This window comes from Chlorocebus sabaeus, chromosome 13 (genome assembly GCF_047675955.1).
Source record: "Chlorocebus sabaeus isolate Y175 chromosome 13, mChlSab1.0.hap1, whole genome shotgun sequence".
Taxonomy (NCBI): domain Eukaryota; kingdom Metazoa; phylum Chordata; class Mammalia; order Primates; family Cercopithecidae; genus Chlorocebus; species Chlorocebus sabaeus.
In genome coordinates this window covers 40,634,646-40,656,075 of record NC_132916.1, presented here as the reverse complement: position 1 = coordinate 40,656,075, position 21,430 = coordinate 40,634,646, and the positions used below count along the sequence as shown (strand labels likewise).

At 41.2% G+C, this 21,430-nt stretch overlaps 1 protein-coding gene and 1 pseudogene across 1 annotated transcript; one reads left to right on the top strand and one right to left on the bottom strand.

The window, feature by feature from the left end:
• Positions 1–1,741: 1,741 nt before the first annotated feature.
• Positions 1,742–6,286, bottom strand: CALHM6 (calcium homeostasis modulator family member 6). Its single transcript, XM_008007254.3, has 2 exons — positions 5,318–6,286; positions 1,742–4,486 (listed from the first exon to the last, which is right to left on the bottom strand). The coding sequence occupies exons 1-2, from the start codon at positions 5,840–5,842 to the stop codon at positions 4,064–4,066; spliced, it is 948 nt and encodes a 315-aa protein (XP_008005445.3). The 5' UTR covers positions 5,843–6,286; the 3' UTR covers positions 1,742–4,063.
• A 3,151-nt stretch (positions 6,287–9,437) lies between these two features.
• LOC119625051 (keratin, type I cytoskeletal 18 pseudogene) lies at positions 9,438–10,750 on the top strand (annotated as a pseudogene).
• The last annotated feature ends 10,680 nt before the right edge of the window (positions 10,751–21,430 follow it).

Sequence of the window (21,430 nt, the reverse complement as noted above, 5' to 3'; positions counted from 1 at the left end):
ATGAAGAGAAAGGGACAAAATTAAGTCAACTAAAGGCTTCGCTTTTGGGATAGGCTCAGTGTGTGAAGTGTGCTAGGCACTCAGTGGGAGTGCACTGCTGTCAAAACAGGCCCTGGCTACTGCTGCTGGGGCTGACTCAGAGAGGGAGGGTTTCTCCATCTTCTGTCTTGGGAAGAATAATTTATTGTAGGCCACCTGGTAGACAAGATGCAGGATGCTGTGAAATTTAGAATTCCAAGATGTTTTTCAGCCAGAGACATTTGAGTATTTGGCAAATTCTATTTTCAGATACACCCCTCAGGACTTGCTTCTTTAGTTCATTGAGCATTGATATTTCTAGCCACGGCTTTGGATAAAGCAAGGAGGCCATTCTTAATCTTATGCCTTGCAAGTTTATTATCTTGCCAGTATTCAATAAAATGTAGAATCATCTCTTATAACAATGTGGTTGTTTTCCAGCAGATATTAACAGCAGATTCTGCATCTGAATCTCTTTAAAGGTTAAAGGTTCAGGGCAGCATAAAGCTGGGGGTGATGATGAAGAATCATTTGGTAAACAAGCACATAAATACATACTGAGTATAGAAATGTTTCTTTAGCCCATGATGCAGCCTGTTTGGGCCAGGCCCAGACGAGTGGTGATTTCTGCCAAATAGCAGTGACCTTGTTCCCACCAAGAAATAACTTACTGTGTCTCAGTCTCATCATGTTTATTCAAAGTGGTCTTTGCTATTAGTAGTTGCTGGGTTTCAAGATAAAATGTCAAATATTGAATGTCACTAAGGATATCCGTATCTCTTCTGCCCACAAACGCACATGGGCTAGGAAGGGAAAAATCTGAGCCAGTAACAAAAACAGCCAGTAGCCACATTAAACTACATCATCTGGGGAGCATCCGTACCCTACCTTTGCTTTTGCCTTTATTGACATGTAACTTTGGATTAATAATGTAACCTCTTTAATTTCGATTCATTGTTTGTAAATGTGAGTGAGGTGTTTCATGGGTATCCTGGAAACTTGTGAAAATGAAATGAAATGAAAGATGCAAAACTGCTTTGTTGACTGTAAAACTCTACACCAGGGTAACGTTACTTTTAAAAATTTTCTAATTATACATTTAATATTTATTATTCATTACAACAACCCCAAATATCAAAAGTGCATGAAATTAAAAAAATTCCTGCACCAATCTTAGTCTTCAGAAGGGACAACATTTGACAATTTCGTGCTTACCTTTCTACACTTTATGAATGTGTGTGCATGTGTGTGGGGGCTGGTGGGTGGGGTTAACAAAAAAGGGATAATATCCTACTAACCAGTAAAATACTATGTAGCAATTTTTCTTTTTTTGAGAAGGAGTCTCGCTCTGTCGCCCAGGCTGGAGTACGGTGGCACCATCTCGGCTCACTGCAAGCTCCGCCTCCCGGGTTCACGCCATTCTCCTGCCTCAGCCTCCTGAGTAGCTGGGACTACAGGCGCCCGCCACCACGCCCGGCTAATTTTTTGTATTTTTAGCAGAGACGGGGTTTCACCTTGTTAGCCAGGATGATCTCGATCTCCTGACCTCGTGATCCACCCGCCTCGGCCTCCCAAAGTGCTGGGATTACAGGCGTGGCAATTTTTTTTTAATGAGGTAAATTGTCACATGATGACATGGAATAATGATATTTTATGTGTAAAAGTTACAGAACAACATTTATCATAGTGTTTATGCAGACACAGAGTTCATACATGGCTACTTCTGAGAAGAATATATTGCAAAGGAATGAGGTAATTTTATTTTATTTCTCACCATTCTCCACCATTATGATTTTTTTCTTAAGCACATATATTTTCACAATAATTATTAAAGACTGTGCAAGAGGAGGTGGAACATGAATCAACAAAATAGAGACTTATATGTTACTACTGAAGATGCAAGTATAAGTTATACAACATAAAAAAATGTTTTGAAAGGGAAGAATGTACAAAAAGATACTGGAGGCTGGGTGCAGTGGCTCACATCTGTTATCCCAGCAGTTTGAGAGGCTGAGGTGAGGAGATTACTTGAGCCCAGGAGTTCGAGACCAGCCTGGGCAACATGGCGAAACCCCATTTCTATGAAAAATACAAAAATTAGCTAGGCGTGGTGGCACATGCCTGTGGTCCCAGCTACTCAGGAGGCTGAGGTGGGAGGATCACTTGAGCCAGGGAGGCAGGGTTTGCAGTGAGCCAAGATCTTGCCACTACACTCCAGCCTGGGTAAGAGTGAGATCCTGTCTCAGAAGAAAAAGGAAGAAGAAATTGGAAAACGAAATAAAGGAAGTAAAAATGAAAGTAGGCAGGATATGATTTTCAAAAGCATTCTTTTAGGGAATGAAAAAATAAAAACTGATCATGCTGTTTCTGCTGCCAACTTTCTTGTTACACGTGACTCTCAACAACAGGATATTCCGCCCTGAAACTTAGTTCTCTTTAACGGCCTTATGCAGGCAAGGTAAACAGAAACCAGCATAAGCGTTTGCCAAAAGAGGAAAAGGGGCTAAATAAGACCAGTGCTCAAGTATTTTATAAAGTTTTTGTATATCATTTTTTAAAATTCAGAAAACAGCCATAAATTTGGGGAATGGACAGGAGTGACAAGCTAATGGAAGACAAAGATCGCTGAAAAGTCCTGGCATTATAAAGTTACAGAATTTTATCTGTAGATATAATTGCTCTCACCAAATCTTTAGAGCCTTTCTATCAATAAATCCTGCCACATCTATGTACAAAGTCTACCCTGAATCTATCTACTTTTTCCATTTTGGTCCCCATCCACTCAGTTCAAGTTCACTCCCACGTATTTCCACTGCAGCGGCCTCCCAATTAGTCTCTCTACTTCTACACTGGCTCTCCAGCTTCCCATGTCATTCCTTTTCTCTCAAGAAAAGCAAACCGTCTTCCTAAAATGCTCGTATGATGAAAATCAAAATCCTTCTCTTTGTTTCCAGGCACTGCACACTCAGTCCCTTGCTCATTTTTTCAGTCACCTTTCAGGTTTCCAACTCTGCTAACATCTTTTTCACCCTAGTCTTTGCACATACTGTTCCTTCAGTATGACTGAAATGCTCCTTCTTGCTACCCTACAGGATTCAGTTTTTAAAAAGCTTCCCCAAATCCCTTCTCCCCTAATCTAAATCAGGTCGCAATTTGCATTTGTTTGTATGGTATTGGTTTTATCTGTATGACTGAAATGCTCAGTGTACTTTCAGAATGACTGAAATGCTCGTTCTTGCTACCCTACAGGATTCAGTTTTTAAAAAGCTTCCCCAAATCTCTTCTCCCCTAATCTAAATCAGGTCACAATTTGCAATTATTTGTATGGTATTGGTTTTAAGTGACTTCCCAACTCTGTTGAAGCTGCGTAACAACACTTGGAGGCTCATAAAACCATCCTCTCTACTTTTGTGTTTATTTTAAATTTACCATAACATATAAGCTTTAACACTTTTCCTCTGATCCTATAAACTAAAAACAACAGTTGTTGCCTGCAATTCTGTTAACTACTTTTTCAAATTACATATTTTACAAAGTTTATTTTCCTTTTCATGATTAATTTATTATTGTAACCCTATTAGAGTCACAAAATGCTCTAATTTTTGAATGCCCACAGCAGGTTCGGCTAGAAGCCCAGTGTGCCATCCATTGCGCTACAGAACCAGTTAGAATGCCATAATCTTAAAGTTCCTAACAAGATGTTGTAGGCAAGAAAATGAACTTGAAATTAACATCAGATAACCTAACAGAAATGTCTGAAGTTCAATTGTTCTGTTACTGTTTTTGCTCCAAAAGTCTTTTATTTGAAAAGGACTCTAGAACCAGGATATAAGACTTCTTTTAGTTCTAGTTTTTACTTTGGATGAATCATTTTCTTTGTTTGTTTGTTTGTTTTAAATATTATAAAGAGGTTAAGCTCTATATTTTAATTTCAGATATAAAATTCCACAATTTGGAAGAGAAAAAGCAGTCCTAAAAATACCAATGTTTATTTTTTCATAAAGCAATAATTCAAAACAACTTTTTTTTCTATTCATTCAGAAGGTCATAACCCAGGAGTGCTGTTTATACTAGATGAATCTACAAAGCCAAGAACAGGAATCACTGTATCTCCTTCAGTAGACCTGATACTGTGAGTCTTCTCTTTTCTGTTAACATATTTGTGCAACATGCTGTAGTACGGGCCCTTCTGATTGAAAGTATACAGTGATGAAATTTGCTGCCACTCTTTAACGCTCGGAGTGTTACATTCTTTCGGATGGGAGCCCTCAAAGAAACATTTAACATTCTCTTTTGCCAATTCAGTTGCATGCTCTGTGGCTTTACTTTTAAGGATCTGCTGCTCCTGTTCCAAATAGATTTTCCAGAATTTCAGCTGCAGAAAACTAACTGGAGACAGGCATCGGCTGATACATGTAAAAATCAGAAGGATGATGATAACAGCTGCTATCAAGATCCAGCCCAACACCTTAAGAAAACACAAAATAGTAATTTAGTTACTTTTTAACAAGAAATTTAAAAATCCTCAGATAAAGCTTCAACTACTCTCCAGTTACGATGATGAACAAGCAACAGCTTTAGGTCTTAATTCCTTAAGAGTAAGGTGTCGCAGTAACCTCCCTCTACCCCCAGTACAACTGCTTGCTTGGAAGGTCAACTGTAGTCCAAGTTATGCACTGTGATTCTGCCCAGGGAGGAGCCCATACCACTCCCTTAGAACTCAAAACGTGGAACTTCTGCAAATCCTGGGAAAGAAGTGTTCATTTTAAAGAACTTCTGAGCTTTCTAAGTCCAGATGCAATGTGGGGTGGTGGCTTTACAGCCAGACAGACCCATTTTATTGTATAGACCCCTTTAATTGTAACAATTCTTCTGCTTTCTACTGATTGGGCAAACTACTTAGACTCAGTGAAGTTGCTATATAGTGGAGATATGAAATTATTACTTGTAATGGCAAAACCGCAATTTTGCATCCAACAGAGCTGTTGTGAGACGTAAAAATAATGCAAGAGGTCAAGGGCCTAGCGCAATATCTGGCACAGAGTAGGTGTGCCCACTCTCACTCCCACTTTCCACGATTCATCTACAGTGGCAGATACTACAGGAATGCTTTTTTCTCCTTTTCATGCGTTTTATTCAGATATTCGCTTGAAGGCAAATTAGATGCAAGGAGCCATTCCAGATTTTCTTAGGCATTGTATATCTGGAGAAAAGTCACCGATTTTTCCCTCACCCCAGAGGCCCAGCGAAATCTCGGCCCCTCGGCTCTCCCCAAACGCCCCCAGCGCCAGCGGCAGACCTGCGACTGAGCCTTCAGATCCTTCAGGAGGTCCTGCACGTCCGACGCCTTGGCCTCGTGGCAGGGCACCAGCGGCAGCTCCGCGGCGCAGTTGTGGTCGCGGTCGAGGCACAGGCGCTGCGCTAAGACCGCACTCCCGCTAGCCGCGCACTCGTAAAAGGCGCCCCCGAGCAGCGCCACGGCCACCCAAGTGAGGGGCGCGAGCGCGGCGGCCGCGCTGAGCTGCGCGCACACCAGGGAGCCGCGCAGCCCAGATCCGCAACTCGCACGGGCTCTGCAGCCGCAGCCGGTGACCAGGCGCCACGTGCGTGCGCTCAGCACATAGCCCAGGAGGAAGAGCGCGAGCGCCGGCACCAGCAAGAAGACCAGGCCGTAGGGCAGGTTCCAGGCGGCGCTGCACGGGCACTGGAACACCACGGCGGAGAAGATGCGCTCCCCGCCCGCCGTCAGCAGGGTCACCAGGCCGTAGCCCAGGGCGCTGTGGTGCTTGAGGTGCAGGTCCAGCACTGCCCGAAATTTCTCCATGAGCCTTGTCCGCCGGGGCGTCGCGGACAGGCCCAGATCCTTCTGCCTCTTCGCTGTCCTGCTTGTCAAATGGTTTTGGTGGACTGGGGACCGGGGCTTTCCACTCGCGAGAAGCAGCTGTTTTAAAAGGGAAGAGGGCTTCTCAGACCTTCCTAAAGTTTCACTTTCTCATTTCAGCCACACCAGCTCTGGTTAACGAAGAGAACCAGGCAAACAAACACCCCCTGGACCCTTGACCTCTCAGGCACCCACCCCGTTCCAAAGGCAGAGGCACCAGTTATCTTCCTCCCCCAATGCAGGAACTCTGACAGAAGATTGACCTTGTTCCTTTGTTACCACCAATCTGACAACGAACCAGGAAACTACCCTTCTTGACCCACGGCCACCAGTTGGGAAAACTGGGAAATACCAGATTTTCCTCTATTGCAGCCACCCTAGTCACTAAGCCAGATCACAGTAAAACCGAATAATTATCGAAAAACTGACTACTTACGGGAAACATTATTCAAGGACAAATTTCTGGTTCCTCTTTCATAAGCTAAATCATAGCAAAGTCCAGCTCAAGTTCTGTTGTCTCGCTCAGTCGCCCAGGCTGGAGTGCAGTGGTGCGATCTCGGCTCGCTGCAAGCTGCGCCCCCCGGGTTCACGCCATTCTCCTGCCTCAGCCTCCCGTGTAGCTGGGACTACAGACGCCCGCCACCACGACCGGCTAATTATTATTATTATTATTATTATTATTTGTATTTTTAGTAGAGACGGGGTTTCACCGTGTTAGCCAGGATGGTCTCGGTCTCCTGACCTCGTGATCCGCCCGTCTCGGCCTCCCAAAGTGCTGGGGTTACAGGAGTGAGCCACCGCGACCGGTCAAGTTCTACTACTTCTATGATGTGCGGCACCCTTTCTGTCTCCCTCCTGGACAGAACCACCAGCCTAGTTCACACTGACTCTTCTCTCCTCTACTTGATCTCCTTCAGGACATCAGACCGAATGTACTGTATTGATTTACTCATCAATACAATGTTATTTTCTTTCAGGTATGTCGTAACACTGTCGATGTTATAGGAGGCTAAAATTCTGACTCTGACCACCAAACTGATCAGCACAGAAGGGGATACATGATTGTTCAAAGAATACTAGTTGAACCCAAAATTGCAAACTGCAGCTACATCTATCTAATGTTGTTGTTTCCTCTACCTTCAGTTTTCTGAAGGCAGCATTGTTCTGACACAAACACTGTAACCACTTTTGTGATATTGAGTCTTACTCTGTGTGACTCCAGAGTAGGTCACAGTGAGCTGAGGTGTGCTTGAAAGAACATGGACTTTGAAGTCAAGTGCATCGTGTCTGTGGTGTATTTAACAAGTATGCCCCTCTGAGACACAGCATCCTTATTTGTAAAAGAAGGATAACAGTGCCCACTTTTCAAGATTATTGATATGAGTAGATTGAGCAGCATATGTAAAGTGTCTTTACCTATAGGGTATGTCTATTAAATGAATGCTCAGTGTGAGAGTTTACCCCTTACAATGCAATTTGAGGAATAGACAACAAATAATTACGTTGTACATAACTTAACAATCTTGATGAATACTGAATTTTGAATTTTAAACCGTGGATCAATTCAGTGGGTAGTATTAAGTGACTCAATATGACTCTGCTACCTTAAGAGAATTGGTGTACACCTTAGCTGTCTGCTTCACCACGAGCAGGGTATCTGGATATGGAGCTTGGGCGGGCAGTTCACAGTGAAATGGTTCTTATTGGTGGCCATCCACTAGGCTTGCCTTATTTTATCTGGGAAGAATAGGTAGCCCGTGGAACCAAATGAATTGTTAGAGAAGGGACAAGAAATTTATCATTATTTTCTTAATCCAACTTGCCTTCTTAACTACCCCCCTGCAACACCACCAGCGGGGTGCCTAGCATAGTGCCAAAAGCTGTCATTCCATAGTGGTGTGGTAAATAGATATCTTTTTCTGTGTGTTTAGAGGCTAACCCCAGATGAGGGTCTTCATGGTCGTGCAGGAAAGTTGGAGCCCTCTTCTCTGAGTTTAGACCAGATACTGCCAAGCTTCCTGTCAACTTGCAGCAAAGTTACATGTTTGAAGCAAATCACTTCTGCTATGACCATTAACTTTGTAATTTTTCATCTCCCAAGATAAACTTCTTCCCTTGTGCCTTGAGTAACTCTCCTCCTACTGCTGTACTCTTCTTCACCTCTGCTATAATACTCTAAGATGTGTCCTCTCTCCTCCACCCTTCCCATATTCCATCATGCACGAACATCAGTATATCCACAACCTTTGTGCAGATGGCTTTATCCAAATCTCCTCTAACTGAAACCTAATAAAAATGCACCCTTCTGTCTTCCTGAGTGAGATTAATTTATTCTCCCACATCTCTCAAACCAAGAGGGATGGCTGGCATTTTCCTGGTTACCTACTGATAGCCATCCCAGGGTTTTACCACTGTGCTGTAATAGTTTTTCATCCACTAAGGCTCAATCTAATCAGCACCATCTCCTCCTTCACCTCATTCCTATGGTCTGGTTTTGTTCCCTTCATTTATTAAGACTCTAATGAAGTCCATCACCTTCTCTTCTCTGGCTTCTGTTATTTAGTCAATGATTTGTTTGAAATATGTTTACTTACAGAAACTTTAATCTATCAGCCCCCTACCCCAAATAGATTAATTCGTTTGTTAATCAGTTATTAATTAGTTCATTTGTTCATTCAGTCATTCATTTAGATGTTTAATAAACACTCAGAATATGTCAGGTATCTATCAAAAGTACTTGGAATTGCTGGATACAACAAGGAAGAAGACACAGGTATCCAGCCATCTTTGAACTTATAGTAGAGATGATACAGTAAATGGAGAGAAAGGGCTCTGAAGATTATGCACAGGATAAATTGGAGTTAGAGAGTGTCCTGAAAGAGCCTCTATGAAAAAATGACATTTAATCTGAATGAGTCTGGGGTACGAAGGAGCTCGGTTGGAAAGAATGCCAGAGTGATGGGAGCATTGAGAATGACAGGCAAGTTGGCACATCATGAGGCCAAAGCTGCAGGTTGGAAGGTCAGGTTTAGGTGCTTCATAGACCAGAATATGCAGTCTGAAATTCTGCCTCTGAAACTTATCACAGACTGAGCTGCATCCTGACATTGTGAGATTCTGTCTCTAAACACCCCTTCCTGGGTTTGCTGTTTTTGTACTCTCCTAAACACAAATCTCCCAGATGCAATGATCATTCAGAACTTAGTACAGGTTTCTATAATTGAGAGTCCAGGGGTTGCCTGCCAGCCTGAATGTTTCCCCAGCATCTGGCTTTGAGTCTGGTACCTTGCCATCCACTCCCACCACCACTGGATTGACTGGTTCTAGCTCTTGGTCTATTGAAGATTCCCAGCCCTCCATACCCAGCTCTGTTCTGAGAGGATATTGCTCAGAAGTTCAGCCCTTAGTGGAAATTGACTAATACCCTAATGGTGTGGAGAGGTTGACTAAATAATATTTTAAACGTCTTTACACTTTTGAAAGCCTGTGATTTGCTTTAGCTGTTAAGAAATGAGTAGTAGAATGTCGTCAGCAAAGCCTGAGTCCTGTCCTCTTGCTCTCCTCCCTGGACAGCATGAGCTTCACCACTTGCTCTACCTTCTCCACCAACTACCGTTCCCTGGGCTCTGTCCAGGCACCCAGCTTCATCGTCCGGCTGGTGAGCAGTATGGCCAGTGTCTATGCAGGCACCAGGGGCTCTGGTTCCCGGATCTCTGTGTCCCTTTCCACCAGCTTCTGGGGCGGCATGGGATCTGGGGGCCTGGCCGTGGGGATGACCAGGGGTGTGGCAGTAATAGGAGGCATCCAGAATGAGAAGGAGACCATGCAAAGCCTGAACAACTGTCTGGCCTCCTACCTGGACAGAGTGAGGAGCCTGGAGACTGAGAACTGGAAGCTGGAGAGTAAAATCCAGGAGCACCTGGAGAAGAAGGGACCCCAGACCAGAGACTGGAGCCATTACTTCACGACCATCAGGACCTGAGGGCTCAAATCTTCGCAAATACTGTGGACAATGCCCGCATCGTTCTGCAGATCAGCAGTGCCTGTCTTGCTGCTGATGACTTCAGTGTCAAGTATGAGACAGAGTTGGCCATGTGCCAGTCTGTGGAGAGCGACATCCATGGGGTCCACAAGGTCACTGATGACACCAATGTCACTCAACTGCAGCTGGAGACAGAGATCGAAGCTCTCAAAAAGGAGCTGTTCTTCATGAAGAACAAACCGCGAAAAGGAAGTAAAAGGCCTACAAGCCGAGACTGCCAGCTCTGGGCTGACCGTGGAGATAGATGTCCCCAAATCTCAGGATCTTGCCAAGATCATGGCAGACATCCGGGCCCAAAATGATAAGCTGTCTGGGAAGAACTGAGAGAAGCTCAGCAGATTGAGGAGAGCACCACAGTGGTCACCATGCAGTCCACCGAGATTGGAGCTGCTGAGATGATGCTCACAGAGCTGAGACATACAGTCCAGTCCTTGGAGATTGACCTAGACTCCATGAGAAATCTGAAGGCCAGCTTGGAGAGCAGCCTGAGGGTGGTGGAGGCCTGCTATGCCCTGCAGATGGAGCAGTTCAATGGGATCCTGATGCACCTGGAGTCAGAGCTGGCACAGACCCAGGCAGAGGGACAGCGCTAGGCACAGGAGTACAAGGCCCTGCTGGACATCAACGTCAAGCTGGAGGCTGAGATCGCCACCTGCCAATGCCTGCTGGAAGATGGCGAGGACTTCAATCTTGGTGATGCCCTGGACAGCAGCAACTCCATGCAAACCATCCAAAAGACCACCATATACCGGATAGTGGTTGGCAAAGTGGTGTCTGAGACCAATGACACCAAAGTTCTGAGACATTAAGCCAGCAGAAGTAGGGGACCCTTTGGGGAGCAGGAGGCCAATAAAAATCAGAGGTCAAAATAAATAAATAAATAAATGAGTAGTTGAGTCTCACATTAAGCACAGTGTAAAGCCAATGGTTATGGGTTCTCTTTGGTTTCCTTTAACTGTAGTACTTTGTTTTTCAGCACTATCATTTTCAATGTTAGGAATGGGTTTCAGAAACCACAGAGCATTTCTTGGAAAAGAAACTTCTTGAAAGGAAATGCACATACACACTGTGAATCTGAAAGTGTCTTGCATTTGTCTTCATGTGTGCTAGTTCTCAAACATTGTTCTCTGCAGCCCTCATAAGAATGCAGACTAATGGCATGACCCTGCTTGGAATATGACTGCTAGATTCTAATACAACATTAGTCTTAGCCCCAAGAGCCTCCAAAAGGAGTAAAATCAAATTAGGATTCAAATATCGTAGGTAACATGTGCAAGAAGAAACGCCAGATGCCAAATTAACAAGTTAGTTTACAAAATCTCACACTCCTGCTTTTAAAGGGAATATCTTTCTGAATGTTAAAATTTGTGGATGTATTGCTCATGTTAGATAACATATTTGAAAATCTGGAACATGCTATTATCTTGAGCTATTTTAAATGTTTATAAAAATTTTTCCAACAGAAGTATAAAGCAGGAGGAGGGAAAAATCAGACTCTTTTCTTGGCACAGAGCTGTCATTTGTTAAATGGCAATCCCATGACATTTCCAAAAAAAACTCTTTAAAGATTTTTATTCCTCTCTTAGCATGAATTTCCTAAGCCTATCACAAAAGTTTAAGTATTTAGTGATTAACACACTAATTTTTTTCTTGCAGCAGATAGTTATTTTAACTCTGTTAAAAGAAAAACCATAGCCACATTAAATTTAACAGAGTTTAATTGAGCAAAGAATGATTCATGAATCTGGCAGCCTCTTGAGCCAGAGTAGGCTCAGAGAGAATCCCGTGGAAAACTTATAGACAGAAAAAGGAAAGTGACATACGAAAAACGGAAGTGAGGTATGGAAACAGCCTGGTTGATTACAGCTTGGTGTTTACCTTGTTTGAATACAGTTTGAACAGTTGACCCCCTTTGATTGGCCAAAACTTGTTGACTGGCACAACAGTAGGTTACAGTCTGCTTACATTGCAGAGAAACCTTTCGGCTGAACATAAAATATGTAAGGAGGCAGCTTTAGGCTAAACTTGATTTAACAACTTAGAGAACCTAGATCTGGCCAAGTCTCTGTTGACAGCATCACTGCTACTATTGTTGTCACTGCCATCATCAACATCATCTGATACTCGGAGGCTATTAAAGGTCCTAGTTAGTTTTCCTTCTGTGCTTTTTACGACCTATGTCTATTAGGAATTTTGGTGAAACAATGTTTGCTCATTGTCTTAGTTTTTCAGTCTGCTATAACAGAATACTTTAGACTGGGTAATTTATAAACAAAAAATTATTTCTCACAGTACTGAAGGCTGATAAGTCCATGATCAAGATGCTAGCAGATTTGGTGTCTGGTAAAAGCCTATTCCTCATAAATGGCAACTTTCCTGCATCTTCACATGGTGGAAGAGACAAGGCACCTCCCTTCAACCTCTTTTGTAAGGGCACTAATCCCATTCATGAGAGTGAAGCCCTCATGATTTAATCACTTCTCTGCAGGCCTCACCTCTTAATACTATCATATTGGATATTAAGTTCCAACATAGGACTTTTGGGGGGACACCAACATTCAGACCATAGCACCCATCAAATCAAATTGTTATTTCAAAGGTAAGAGAGAGAGACACAGAGAGAGACATAGAGAGAGAGATAGCCACAATATATATCCACAAATTTATACATCCACAATATATATCCAGAATATATCCACAAATTTTAACATTCAGAAATATATTCATTTTGGGATTAGGAGTGTCAGATTTTGTAAATTTCAAGCAATTCATTTGTATATGAAAGAAAATTTACTTTGCAAGAAAGCAGAAGAATGGAATCATGTCTTGAAAAGTACTGTAGCTATTGACAAATATAACTTGGAACTGTGGCTATTGACAAATACAGCTTGCTGCAATCAAAGTGATAAGAAGCTTACTAAAATTTGGGAGAGATTTACAGTCAAAGGAATCACAAGCCCAAGTAGACCTATGGTCTTCTGACTTACGTAAGTAGGACACGCACTAAGAGAATTACACAGTTCCCAAGACGAATATATGCCCATTAGTACACGACAAAGGAAGATAACAGAAAACCCACCAGAGAGTGGAGTCCTGAAAATCAAGGAACATTTCTGTATACTCAAGGTAGGGACTTTTATGGCTTTTGCCAAGTGGTAATTTAGTAAGCTTCTTATTTCTTTGATTCCAGTAAACCATATTCGCCAATATCCACCATTCTTTCCAAGACATGGTTCTCAGACATACTCTGTCATTTTGGTTTCTTGCCCCATCCTCCGTGTCTCTCTCTCTCTCTCTCTCCCTCCCTCTTTCCCTGGTCCTCCCATCCACCCTACCTTCCTCTGTCTCTTCCAATCTCTCTATCTAGATCTCCATGTCTCTCTATCTTTATCTCTCTCTTGCCATTACTGATACCCTGAATATACATGAGTCTATGATTTCCTGTGGAAAAGCCACAACTTTAATTTGATCTTTGCCCTGTGTATTTATCTAATTGAATACCTTAATTTTATCTGCCCTGAAATTCCTTAATCTATTGAAAGACATTATCAATAGGTGGAGACACCATACTTTTAATTTTACCTTTCCACAGGTTATTTTAATGGGCTTCATCTTTCAAGGCTTTCTCAATTTCTGACTTGGTATTTGGAGTTTAAAGCCTGTTAGGATTTCCAATTTTGCAAGGCCCCAATTTTCTGAAATATCTCCATTCTTTCTCATATTTGTTAACAAATCAACCAATTCTTTTTTTTGAGTTTATAAAGCCTTGCCAAAAAAATAGCTAGTAGTTGCCAACACATAGTAGACACATTATTTTCCAGTCCTTTCCCCTAGAGTCGTATTTCCTTTAGCTACATAATCTTCCTCCAAGTTAATATAGAAGTTGGCTTTGCCAACCACCACATAACAAGAATTGTCATCTATCTAGCCTCCATTATCAATTTATATGCTGTCCGCCACTGAACTGCCAAGGCCATGCCACATATTTTAGGGTTTTTTAATTAAGAAAGCACCCTGCTTCAAATACCAATATCTGTTCAGAACTATCCACAAGGTTTCACCTAACTGCAGTAGAAAGAGGAAGTATGGTTCTTTCCCATGCCTTAAAGGCAGAGAACCTGACATGAACAAGTACAGGAAGTCTCCACCACATCTTCTATGACCAGTCTTTCTAAATAGTTCCCCATCCACCCCTTCACTTTTTTTAGCTGCATTTTTTCCTTATTACATGTAGCAGTTTGATCTTTCATTTGTTGCTTGTTAATTTTTGTTCATCTCCTCCACTAGATTATACATTCCAAGAGGGCATGGGTAACACCTGACTTAATCCTCTTTTAGTTACACAGGTCTTGGCATAGTGCCCAGGACATTGTAGGTGTTCAGTACATATTTGTGGGAATAGTGAGTGAATCGATGAATAAATGAATGAGAAGCAGGCTTAGATTTTCTCTTCTCTTACTGCAGAGCCAGCACCATGCCTATTTTATTCAGCTCAGAATGTGAGCCCTTCTGCATAGGCCATGCCGGTCTGAGCACATCACATAGCTCAGAATAACATAAGGAATCTTGAATTGCCAACCCTGTGAAAAACAGTAGGTAGCCTATCCATGGAGGAACAAGGCAACACCAGGAAGAAACAGGGTCATGGGTTAAGTTCCAAGTGCAGCTGAAGGGCCACCTGGACACCTACTCCCACCCACTTTGTAATCAGAGTTACCAAGCCACATTGCGGGATGGTGGAGGTGCAGGCCTGGGCAGAGCAGGGACTGTCCCAGACTTCTTCCTGTTCTCCTTCCTATTCAGCTCAACTGCTTTTGTCTTGTTTACTCAGTACAGTTCTCTTCCCCACTAATCCGACTCCCCATTGTCTACCATCTTTCCATACCCATACATAACTGAATTATTTATGGGAGGGATTTTTCTTTTAACTTTAGCTGAGAGAGCAACCCAAGGGCAAGAAATATTTTTCTGTATTTTACTTTTAGATTTCTTTAAAAAGTTAAAAAAAGAAGTTCACCTCCTTTCTTGGATATTATGAACCAATCTTGAATAAGTTTCATTCACAGGTAGATTCAGAGCTTGACTATCTGTGACTGTACTTTGGCATGATACCTGACCTCCTCTGGTAGTGCCAGGCACCTGCAGTACTTACCTTATTAAGGTAATTTAAGTTTGACTGCTAGTAACACTCTCTGGCTCTCCTCCAGACTCCATGACTATTCATCCAAGTCTCCTTCATAGGCTCTCCCTCCTCCTCCCAACCATTAACATTGGTACTCACTAAAATTCAGTACTTTCCACATACACACTCTGAAATAATCTCCTCTTGGCACCACCACCGATTAGACATGTGACCTTGAGCAAGCTAATAGATCTCTCTGTGCCTCAGTTATCTGTAAAATGAAAATAATATTACCTGCCTCATTGGGTTGTTGTGAAAATTAAGAGTTGAAGCATACAACATTCTTCTAAGAGTGCCTGGCACATAGTAAACACTCAAAAGTGTTGGTAATGATCATTATTCTCTTTTCCTATGGCTTCAACAGCCAACCTCTATGTTAACATTTCCAAATATTCATCTCCCTTTCCTAAGTTCTACATGGGCATTTCTAACTGCCTAGAAGATATCTTCACTTATTTGTCTAGCAATCTCTTCAAACCTAAAATATAACTTAGCTCATGTTACAACTTATTTTTCCTGAGTTTTGATGTCAGATAAGGATACCAATCTTTCAAGCTAGGAAACTCAGGGTCACTGGTGATGCCACTCCATTTCTTGTGCAGCTTAAGTGTGCTTCAGGTCCACCCCTCAGTGTGGACCTTTCCTCGCCAACCTCACTGAATGTGGTCCACATTCTCATTACATCACCTCACTGCAGTATATGCAACTCAGTCCTGTCAGAATTAACTTCCTGAAAAATGAATTTGTCGTTTGTTGTTGGTGGGGATGCAAAATGGTGCAGCCACTTTGGAAGGCAGTTTGGTAGTTTCTTACAACACTAAAATACTCTTAGGATATGATCCAGCCATCATGCTCCTTGGTATCTATCCAAAGGAATTGAAAACTTATGCCTACACAAAAACTTGCAAATGGATGTTTATAGCAGCTTTACTCGTAATTGCCAAAAGTTAGAAACAACCAAGATGTCCATCAGTAAGTGAATGGATAAATGGTAAATAAACTATCACATATCCAGACAATGGAATATTATTCAATGCTAAAGAGAAATGAGCTATCAAGCCATAAAAAGACGTGAAAGAAACAAATGCATATTACTAAGTGAAAGAAGCCAATCTGAAAAGGCTACATACTGTATAATTACAACTCTTCTGGAAAAGGCAAAACTCTAAAGACAGTGAAATAATCAGTGGTTGCCAGAAGTTGTGGGGCAAGAGGAATCAGCAGGCAGAACATAGAGGATTTTCAGGGCAATGAAACTAATCTGGATACTCTAATGGTGGACAAAGGTCATTACACATCTGTCCAAACATGTAGAATGTACATAAGAGTGAACCCTAATATAAACTGTGGACTTTGGGTGATTATCATGTGTCAATGTAGGTTTATCAGTTGCAACAAACATATCACTCTGGTGGAGTGTGTTGATAATGGGGGAGGATATGCATGTGTGGGAGCAGGAGGTATGTGGGAAATCGCTATACCCTTCTCTGAATTTTGCTATAAACCTAAAACTGCTCATAGAAAAATAAAATCTTTTTAAAAGTGAATTTGCATATACCCTAGAGACTGTTATGCACCATGTGAACGGGATGCAGAGTACAAAAGCTCATATTGTTCATAATTGCTGTTTTTAAAAAGCTGGTATAAAAGAACTGTTAATAAACATGAAAACTGATCAAAGAAACATAAGAACTAATTTTAAAAACCAAAGAAAAATTATACAACAGCAGACAAGATAAACTGTGAAATAGTCAAACAAGAAAATACTACATAGCAATGTAAATAAATATTGCTACAGGAGCAATCAACAAAGGTGCATCTTTAAAACAAAACATTGAGGAATAAAACTTAAACACAAAGAAGATGTTCGGTATGATTTCATTTATAAAAAGTTCAGAAATAGTCTAAATAGACTATCTTTTCTGCGTATGTATACATAAGTGAAAAAACTAAGGAACAAAAAATAAGTGATTAAGAATCAGGACAGTGGTTATCATTTTTTGGGCTTTCATGATGTATGACTGGGGAGGAGATGAAGGGTTTTCACACTGTTATATGTTACAGAGGTGTTTATAATTATGCTTTATACACTATATCTGTTTTAATGTTTTAGTATTTTTTCCTCATTAAGGATTATATTTCTTAATTTTTATGGCAGGAGAAGGAAAACAATCCAATTACATTATTTTCCAGTTGAAAACCTCCAATACTTCCAGTTGTCCAGAGGACAACTTCCGTATGCCTACATTGGCAAAGAAGCTTGTCCCAGACTTGCTCAACACATCTCCATCCCACTTCATCCCATGCACCCTGGTTTCCAGCACCACTGACCCCCTTACATTTCCTGTGCATACACATCACAGTCTTCCTCAATACCATGCCTTCTCACTTCTTTTTCTGACTTTCTTGAACGACATTTCTGTTTTTCACCTGGTAAACTACTCTCTTCTTTTAATACTCAGTCTGATGTAACTTCTTCATTGAAGTTATCTTCAAAACCCCCAATGTTAGCATTTCTTTTTTTTTTTTTCTCTCACACCATTTAAAAAGAAATAACTGTACAATAGTTCTTGACATGCCTATTGCAACATTCCTTTCCAGGGATCTGTCTCTCCTACTGTGGTGGGAGCTCCCAGGGATCCAGGGCCTCTTCTCATTGATCACTGCTTTCCTCGGTAGAGTCAGCTGCTCTCTGCCCACAGCTCTCTTCCCACACACGAAGCAGCCCTCACTACACTGCATATTATCTTTATCTACTTACAGAGCTGTCTCAACTTATGTTGTACAACTTTATGAGAATTAAAAATGAGATAGTATGAAAAGCCCAGCACAGTGTTTAGAATATTTTAGTTTCAGTTACATTGTTGTAAAGGTTTTTTAAAAAAGTAGTGACTCAGAAATGTGCTAGAGGGCGCTGATTCACTGTTTTGTAATAGACTATTGTACTCAGGTTGTTAACATTTGACTTGCTTATCTAACCTGGTGCCAAAGAAAGAATCAGATTTTTAATAAGCAAAATATCAGCCATTTTTATTTAATAAATAAATTAATACAATTCAAGTGTTTATGTCTATAGTTGACTTGAAATTATTTTGGGGAAGAATAACACAACAACCAGATTGATGGCTGATGGCATAATGTTGCTTGTTTTAGTCCCTGTTTGTCTGTGTCCCCCAGCCTAGGGTTTGTCTGTCAAGCAGTGAAAAGTCAAAGCAGGCAGTGTTAATTTTGGCAGTGCCCCAAATTTCCCTAAAGTAAAGAAATGCCAAACAAGGTGTTTCCTCAACTGTCAAATGGGAAGGGTAAACTAGATCATCTTCGGGGTCCCTTTCAATTCTAACATTCTATAATATATACTTCTAGTTCATTAAAGAAACAGGCATGACCTCTTTAAAAAACACACACATACATATATTCGACCAAGAACTGACAAAATTCAATGAAAAGTAAACAACAAAAAATTAAAATCTGCCTTAACAGAAAAAAAAAAAAAAAGAAGCAGCAAAACCAAACTGGAGTTCCATTTATTCCTTCCATGTGATGCTGGGTTTGAAAAAGCAATATGAGTGACAAATGATTGGCTGCTTGAAAGATGTATTGATTGTGAAATATTTTCTAGTTTCTTCTATATCTCCACATCTTCTATTAATAATTATCCTAGCTAAATCTTCTCTTCTTTAGGAGAGGATGATAAAGTAGGTTTATGTTATATAAAGCATTCACCAGCTGATTGAAAGTGTTTTACAATGACTCCATTCACTTCAACCATCTGAAAAACCACAAACATTTATGACAAAGAGTCTTAAAAGTCCAGGAAACAATACTAAATTAAGAGATGGAGACTGTAGATAAATATATTGGTAAATGATTTGTTTTTATGTTTATGAAGCTCAATCAAAGTGACTCACAGTTTGGGTGCAAGATGAGAGTAGACACAAAAAGCAGAAGTCTGGTTTTGCAACTGATTATCTTATGATGTCTGTAGGCTGTGCCGCAGGATCCTAAACTATGACAAATAGTTGTAGTATTTTCTAAAATGTGAGGATGCTCAGTAGTCTATTTTTTTTTTTATTTTTTATTTTTTGATCTGTTGCCCGGGCTGGAGTGCAGAGGCCTGATCTTGGCTCACTGCAACCTCTGCTTCCTGGGGCTCAAGCAATCTTCCTACCTCAGCCTCCACAGTAGCTGGCACTACAGGCGTGCACCACCACACCCAGCTAATTTTTGTATTTTTAGAAGAGACAGGGTTTCATCGTGTTGCCCAGGCTGGTCTCGAACTCCTGGGCTTAAGCTATCTGCCACCTCAGCCCCACAAAGTATGGGATTACAGGCGAGAGGTACCTCTCCTGGCCCAGTAGTCTACCTTTAACAAAGATGATACACTTTGACAATTTTTTTGCTTGTTCATTTAAGTTTCATGAGATTAAAGGTAAACAATTATGGTGAAAGTTTAATCATTTTGATGTAGCTATGCTTATAACTCAATTAATATTTTTAATGATTATAATGTAGCATTTTGAGTACTTTAAATAATTAAAATTCAAGTTTAGAACATTGTTGTATTTTGAGCTTTATGCTCTAATCCATAATTACTGTTGGCTGTATGTCTCTTACAGTTCTTAGCCTATCTGAACCTAGCATCCTAATTTATAAGATGGGGCTGTAGCTATTATCTTCCTTACAGTATGCAGATGTGTACAAATTTCTTCAAACTTTGCTAGGCTTCAGTAAGACCGCTATTATCATTGCTCTCCAGTAAGCTTTAGCATAATAATGGTGTAAACTTGGACTAGGCAATGTTTTTATGAATTTTAGCACATTTTACAAAATAAGCCTTCATGTGGGCTCATTGCATACCATTTAAGAAACAAAACTTCTTTTATAGAATTATAAAATATTCTTTCATTCCCGACTTCTTCCTCTGACACCCAAATTTTTTTTAATTAAAAATGACCTCTCTTCAGTAGTGAATTCACAAAGGTCCTCTCATCATCCATAAGACTCTTAAAACATGCACTAGGCAACACAGAAACCCTATTTAGAAGTAGAGAAAACATGCAGTAAGTTATATAAGATATTCTCCCTGGCAGGGTCTTTTTCAGGAGATCCAGTGTACTCTGAGGTGCCGTGGTTGACTCTCCACGTGTGCAGGTGTGGCAGAAAAGCCAGCTGAATAACCAACCCTCCCAACCACACTGCTTGCCCACACCCTTTACACCCACACCACATTGTCCTATGTTCATTGTCCTATGTCCTATGTTCTCTTTGCTGGCATGGCCATGCTTTCTGGATTGCACAGTGTCATGAACTCAGAAGGCATTCTTATGGGCAATGGCTGAAGTTTAGCAACAGTCTGTTGATTACTGGTGGTTTACAACATCCCACACAAATGGTGTGTTATTTTAAGTTGTGCTTTGGAAACTGGGCTCTCTATCCCACTTGGGACCACCCTGTGTTTAGCAGTCATATAAGCAGCTGCTTGCTTACCTTGTTAACATCTGTCTTTCACATGTACCCAGTCCTGGAGATTGAATTTTAGGGCCTCCCCATAGCTCAGAGGTGACAGTGTTGAAACAGCTCCAGGATCTAGTTGGAGCATCTCTCAGGGCCACAGTTCACAGCTAACTGAGAGGTTAGTGATGTTAGCTCATTATAAGAACTATGTTCTTTCTTATCTCATTCAGGCTGCTATAACAAAAACACCATAGACTAGGTGGCTTACAAACAGAAATTTATTTACCACAGTTCTGGGGACAGGGAAATCCAAGATCAAAGCACAGCAGATATGGTACCTGGTGAGGACTCACTTCCTGGTTCACAGATGGCCATCTTTTCACTGTAGCCTCACATGTTGGAAGGGACAAGGGACCTCTCTGGGGTATCTTTTATAAGGGTACTACTCCCATTCCCGAGGGCTCTACCTTCATAACCTAATCACCTTCCAAAGACCCCACATCCTAATAACGATTAGGTTTCAACATATTAATTTTGAGAGGAGGCAAACATTCAGTCTGCAGTAAACTCAATGTTAAGGTCTTCTGGGACCAGAGTCTTCTGTACTCCAGTCATTAATCCACCAATTTATTTATTCATTCAGGCAGTCAGTCAGTCAATTCATCAAGCATTTTTTGAATACCAAATTTTTTTGAATGCATTTTTTGAATGCCAGGCACTGTGTAAGAATCATGTATATACAACGAGCAAGAGACACAATCCCCGCCCTAAAGGACTGTAGTCCAGTGACTTTGTGTCTTCTAAGAGTGAGCCACCTAAGGGCAGTGTTCAGTAATAGCAATCAGTTTTCAGT

Coding starts and splice junctions, on each gene's coding strand:
- CALHM6 (XM_008007254.3), bottom strand. CDS start 5,842: ATGGAGAAATTTCGGGCAGTGCTGGACCTGCACCTCAAGCACCACAGC. Junction 4,487..5,317: donor ATCTGAAGGCTCAGTCGCAG/GTCTGCCGCTGG, acceptor TGTTTTCTTAAG/GTGTTGGGCTGGATCTTGAT.